The sequence below is a fragment of the Cuculus canorus genome, chromosome 7, assembly GCF_017976375.1.
Source record: "Cuculus canorus isolate bCucCan1 chromosome 7, bCucCan1.pri, whole genome shotgun sequence".
NCBI lineage: Eukaryota > Metazoa > Chordata > Aves > Cuculiformes > Cuculidae > Cuculus > Cuculus canorus.
The window spans coordinates 130328-136327 of record NC_071407.1 but is presented as its reverse complement, the minus strand read 5'-3'; the positions used below and the strand labels follow the sequence as shown (position 1 = coordinate 136327).

Genomic DNA, 6000 nt, shown 5'->3' with positions numbered 1-6000 from the left:
AAATAGCATTTTCAGTAATGCTTGAAGGTTCACCATTGGTCCCTAGTCTGGTGACAGTGCAGAGGATCTTTGCTGGAAGGGGAAAAGACAGAAATCACTTTCAAGCTTTAAAGAGCTGGGCATGAGAGTTGAGTCACTGTGGTCAGAAAATTCAGTTGAATGCTGAGCTAATTTGTGTTTTTGTCTTGGATGTCAGCGCCTTTGCTACCCACTGACTAGAAACCTTCCTTACAGAGATGGAAACTGGGTAGGAAAAAAGCTAACGAACCCCAGGATCCTTCTGAAATTATACTGGTATCCAAATCATTATGATATTCAGCTGTAACAGTGCTAAGCCCTGTGGGCAGACGCAGTTTCATTCACTTCCACTGCACAGGATTTGGTTGCTCAGCTACAATCTGCTTTCCGTGTAGCCCTCCTAGTGCTTCACTATCTACTCCAGTTTGTTGCTATTCGAGTCATGTGCACCATGGTTGCTAACAATTTCATAAGCGTCCTTTTCATGATGACCTACAACTCTGTGCTGTTCTGAGCACCTGGGCAATCCCAGTTATTCATGGGTTTATCCTTGTTTCTCCTACCAGGTAAGGAGCACCAGTAAGGGACTCACCCAAGGCCAAGCAGAGACTCAGAGCATCCCAGTCACAGGCCAATGACCCAAGCCAGCTGTGCTGGCGACCATGTACTCACAGGGACATCTTGGCTCCATTGAAGGTCTCCAATAGCACAAAATGGAGACTGGTTTCAGAAGCCATACTCTCATTTCAGGGGAAATCATGAAATTCACAGAATCTAAATAACAATGAGAAGTATTTTTAACAAATATTTCATGCCCAGAGAACAACCATGTCACTGTAATATGATAGAGGTGTTCTAGGTCAGAGAGTATCTGAATCGAGGAGACCTGACACCCTGAACAAGTGAAGTCTTGCTGTGCAGAGAGGACTGTAATGAGGACTGTGTACATTTGGCATATGATGGGATTTGCACCAAACCTGAAAATCCTTCTTCTGTTTCACAGGTAGTTTGCTGTGCGCATGCAACAGCTTTGTGTTTCAGCTCCCTGCTTCACTCGCTGCCTTCCTGCCTGCCTTGGGCTGCCCCAGACTAGGTGCAATGGAAACAGTCAATGGATAAAATAAATCCAGAATTTACATGCTACCTTGCGGCTACATCATTTGTTTGCCTGACAGCACTCAGTTTAATTTCCAGTAACCTAGAAATGGGCTCATTTTGAGCTATACTGTTACCTACCACATTGGCTTTTCCCTTATTTGTGTCAAATAAAACATGCCAGTGTTCCTTTTCATCCTTGGTCTTGAGGTTAGAAGACCTCATCCCTCTCACAGGAAGCATTAGGTATCCGTTAACTGTTCCTCACTTTAGCTGCTACCCACAAGGGTTAGGTCATGCGCATCGTACTTCCCGCCAAGGCATACAACAGCTGTCCTCTTCACAAGCATCTGTACACCCCTTCTGCCAAGGTGCAGGTAATGCTGCGCAGCACAGCGTTTCTCTTCTCTTACCCCAGGAAAGACGGTGAGCAACGGGAATGCAAAGGCAGGTCTCCTTACAGCCGTGCAAAGCCCTGGCCCATTTATTTCCTATGTGCTCTCTACATATTTTACAGGAGATGCTTTGATATGTTAAAATGCTTAGAGGGCCTATAAAATAAAGCAGTTATTGTAGCAAATCATGTTCTTTACCTTTCAGCATGCCAAGATTGGGAAAGCAATCTGAGTGCCAAAACACTGAAAATTTTGCTGTATGCTGCTAAATACCATACTTTAAGATTCTGTCTGGTATGAAATAACATGAATTTTGGCAGTCTTTTACCAGGCACCTTGGAACACAGTAGAATCGACATAGCAGAGTATATATACACAGATTTTCCTTACAATGGCTACAGTGCCGCCAGTGCATTCCTGGAACATGGAAATACATGGAAGCCAGTGTCAGCAATGAAGAAAAGCTCACTGTGCCTAACATACCAGAAATGCTATTCAAGAACTCGTTCTTATGTAAAAATTGCCAAGATCAGTGTTGGCCCAGCTTCATAGCTTCACAGGTACCATCTAACTTGCACATGTGGTTTCACCTTGTATGCCCATACATAAAGTCCAGTTGCTCTAAGTAAGCAGTTTCACTTCATTGCCTCATTTGCCTACTCAGGCCTCTGGTCCCACAGATGTCATAGCCTGCACCAGAAACCCGTGCAAAACTGAAGTAATTTGGATACAAAATACATAAGAGAACATCTCCATTTCTAGCCACGGACAAAAGATTCCTCAGACAGGAATCTTTGTAATCACCTAAACACCAGGATAATGCAAGCCCTCTGAAGATGTCAGCCCAACCTCTGAGAACACTCTGGTTTTGGACAGCAATCCTGAGACACAGGTACAGCTTCCATATTGGTATCCTCTGGTCAGTCTTTGAAACACCTTTTTGCATGGAAGGTGCAGGGCAGACTCCCTGGAGCACTGTTTATTGCACGCTTTATTTGCTTTCTTGAGACTTGAACCTGAGACCTATATGGTGGGGGACGCACTTCTTAGCTTAGGTATAACCAGCTGTCCTGTACATAGCAATGGCAGGATTGAAAACTCAACTTCCAAAAGCTCCTTTTTAAAACTATTTTGAAAAAATGAAAAAAAACCCCAAAAAACAGAAAGCCGAGATTCTCCTTTTCTATAGCTATCAAATACGCCAGAACCTATGATACAAGTAAGGCAGCCTGCCACTCCTGGTTTTCAGAAATGGTGCTGCAAGACTGCTTTTGAAATAGGGAGGGTGGGCCCATAATGCAAATAGTTACTTCCACCCGATGCTCTCACTAATGATTTGAAGAAATACTCTCCTGATGGGACAGAAAACTTGTAATTACACGTTTCATCACTGCTGGCCCTGGCTAAAGAGCCGCTGCCATAATTCTGTTAGTGTTTCTGATGTAACCCAACAGCTCTTCAAAAAAAAGCTGTAGCTCCTAGAAATTCTTCATTTTAGACCACAGAATTATATGGAATTTCAAGAACAGAATATTAATTCCGTATCTTCTAAGCCTTCCAAAAAAATTAACATTTAAAAACCAGCTTACAGACAGCACTGCAGTTGACTATTCCTTTTCCTTAATGACCATACTTTCTTATAAATAACAAGCTAGTCACCAAAAGGGAGGCCAAGGAGTAAAGGAACATTGTCCTTCCCTCTCAGTTTTCTCTTTTCAGTCAGTTGTGTCATGATTTTAATGTCTGGCATTTCTCACTCTTTCATTTACATAAATATGATTACAGAATTATTTACTTCAAGAAAGTACTGTGATGCTGAAAGCAGAAAGGTCTTTTGCCTTGAGAACCTATTTACCCTACATTCTAGCAGAGTGCCATGTGTAGAAACTCCCCTAGATATGACATCTCAAAGCTATGCTTATTCCATTGATTTCACTTGGTCTCCTCTTTCAGATATTTCATCCTGACAGGTCACTTCCCTGATACAGCCCATGAAAACCCAAGTTAAAATGCTGCAAGCCCCTTCAGCAGTACAAGCCTCACAAAAAATACAATGGCCTCTCCCAGTAAATACCTCATAAAAGAATCCCTAAATGCAGTTTGCTTGATAATAACAGGAGTCAGGTATCGGCTGTCTGAGCTGCACCAAACACAGATGCTGGTGGAGGTGCTGCTTGTTAGGGCTTATGTACTAAAAGGCATTCTCCATGTACATTCATGTACCTAAGGAAAAAATAAAAGATCCACCACTTACATTGCATAAGCCAGTTATATTAGTCTCCATATTTAGAATGCCTTATTTCTCTCTCCCTTACAAACCTGCAGCTTCTCTAAAACAAGTGAGGTTGTAGCAAGGACAAAATTTACGGGCAAGTTATGCAAAGCTGGACTGTTTCTACCGTGATGTTTGATAGTGCCTTAGAGTTCCATACATAGTATTTTACTGTGCACTCAAAGAGCATTTATTTACACACGTGTCTGAGGTTTTCTGTCAGGTTTAAAGTTCAGACTTTTCTCAACTAATCTAATTTGGATGGCCTCACTTTTTTCCTTTGGAAAACCAATGTTGTTACACTGTTGCCAATTCTTCCTCCAAAGCAAAACTTGGGTGTTGGCAGCTCCTCCAGAATCTCAAATCCTGCCAGACAGAAATTGAAATGCTTTTATTAGAAGGAAGTAATTTTATTCTCCTCTTGGATAACCCTTTGCAAACCATTCTTTATTCTTCTGGAAAATTTGCAAGTCAGTTACTCTGTAAGTTTATAGGACTGTATCATTACACTGCACCGCTGCTTTATACAGCTGAAATTCTTCCACAGATAATAAAAATCTCGGCTGGCTGACTCACACAAATTAACAGCAGAAAAGATGATAACTTGCCAGTATTTTTAGTTCCCCATAAGGGAAAATTGGTTTAGATCCACATCAAGTTTCAAGCCCCGGGCATGAGATTCAAGAGCTAACTGGCACATAAAAACACCCTGCTGACTGGATCATAAATGTCACTGAGGAGGTGACAAGAGGTCACATTCACAGACCTGCCAGTTCCCCTGAATATAGGTAACAACGTTACCCCAATTTCAAAGCAATCAGATAGGGGAACTGGATCTGGTAATAAAGGACTGAAAAAGTAACCCAGGTACAGAACTTCCTCCTTTCCCAGTGTAACCAGATTGATATCCTCATCCCCCACAGCATAACAAAATCTGCCCTCGTGCCAGGCTGGCACTGGCAAATGCAGATGCTGTAATTCCTGAGGGAAACAGAAGGAAGACAGACTGTAACATTTACTAGTTGCTTTACCTTGTCTAATCCTGATCTGAGAAAGTCAATACACTAACACGCACATTAAAATTTACTCATTGCCTCTTTGAACAACTGTAAGTTGGCAGATGGTTCTGTCCAACTGCTTACCTTCTCTGAACTCATCCAACAGCTCCTCCTTGGTCCAGTTGCAAGACGTTATGAGGAAAAAGCCCTCTGGTTCCAATACACTGCAGAGAGATTTCACGTACTGCTTCCTCTTCCCCACCGCATTATCAGGATTAAGGCTTATGGCATCAAAAGTCCCCTTGTCAATACAGATCTCAAATCTTGACAGTTCAGCTGATGGAGCGAGAAAGTCTTCTACCTAAACCAGAAGTCTACAACTGTGAATTCAATCTTCTACTCAGGAGCTCCTGAATCTGTAATTCAAACTAATACTTTAAAATAAAAAGCCTCAAAACCGACAACGGGTCTGATCAGAAAGGGTAACTCACAGGCTTTTCACATTTATAATGCCAAGTCAGCATCTTTCTTCTCTATGTATTACGTGACGGTCTATTTGATATAAAGTCCATGTATATACCTATCCATCTAAAGCTCAAGTTAACATACCTGAAGTTCATTCTTTAAATCACTGTTTGTACTTGATCCCTGTTTCCTAGCAGCTGTGGGCTACGCACTGTACAAATACAGCATAGACAGTGCCTGCCACAAAGAGGTTACAACTGACATACAAGAACAGAGACATCATACAGGTACAGGGATGGAAGATAAATGAGCATGGCAGAGAGCGAGCTCAGAACGAAAGGCAGTCACAAAATCACAGGATGGCTGAAGCTGGAAGGACCCTCTGGAAGGCGTCTGGTCCCACCCCCTGCTCCAGCAGGTCCTCCCAAACTTCCTGCTGCACAGCTACTGGTAAGTATTCTATCACTTAAGGATTTCATCCTCTATCTCAAATCTGAAATTCACAATGTAGCAGTGAAAATACAGAATTTGTCAAACGGTGAAACACTATTCTGCTCCCTGCAATAAGCAGGAAAATCATTTTAGCCCTAATGACTGTTACAATCAGAAAAAAATAGACCAAAAATCTTCTTGCAAATACAGATCTATTTGGTTAGAGTTCTCTTACAAATGAACGTCAAAAGACATCGCTAATATAGAACACTGAGCACATCTGAATATCTATTATTTCATTTAATGTTAGGTTTAATAGTAATTG

General features: G+C 41.8%; 1 protein-coding gene across 3 annotated transcripts in view; it reads right to left on the bottom strand.

The window, feature by feature from the left end:
• Positions 1 to 65: 65 nt before the first annotated feature.
• Positions 66 to 6000, bottom strand: part of EEF1AKMT2 (EEF1A lysine methyltransferase 2) — a 14192-nt gene continuing 8257 nt past the window's right edge. For all 3 annotated transcript variants that reach the window (XM_054071014.1, XM_054071016.1, XM_054071015.1), the window contains exons 5-6: positions 4923 to 5139; positions 66 to 4146 (exon numbers count right to left, since the gene is read on the bottom strand). In XM_054071014.1, the coding sequence (XP_053926989.1) occupies positions 4028 to 4146; positions 4923 to 5139 (336 nt within the window). In that variant the 3' untranslated portion in view covers positions 66 to 4027. The remainder of the gene's footprint in view (positions 4147 to 4922; positions 5140 to 6000) is intronic.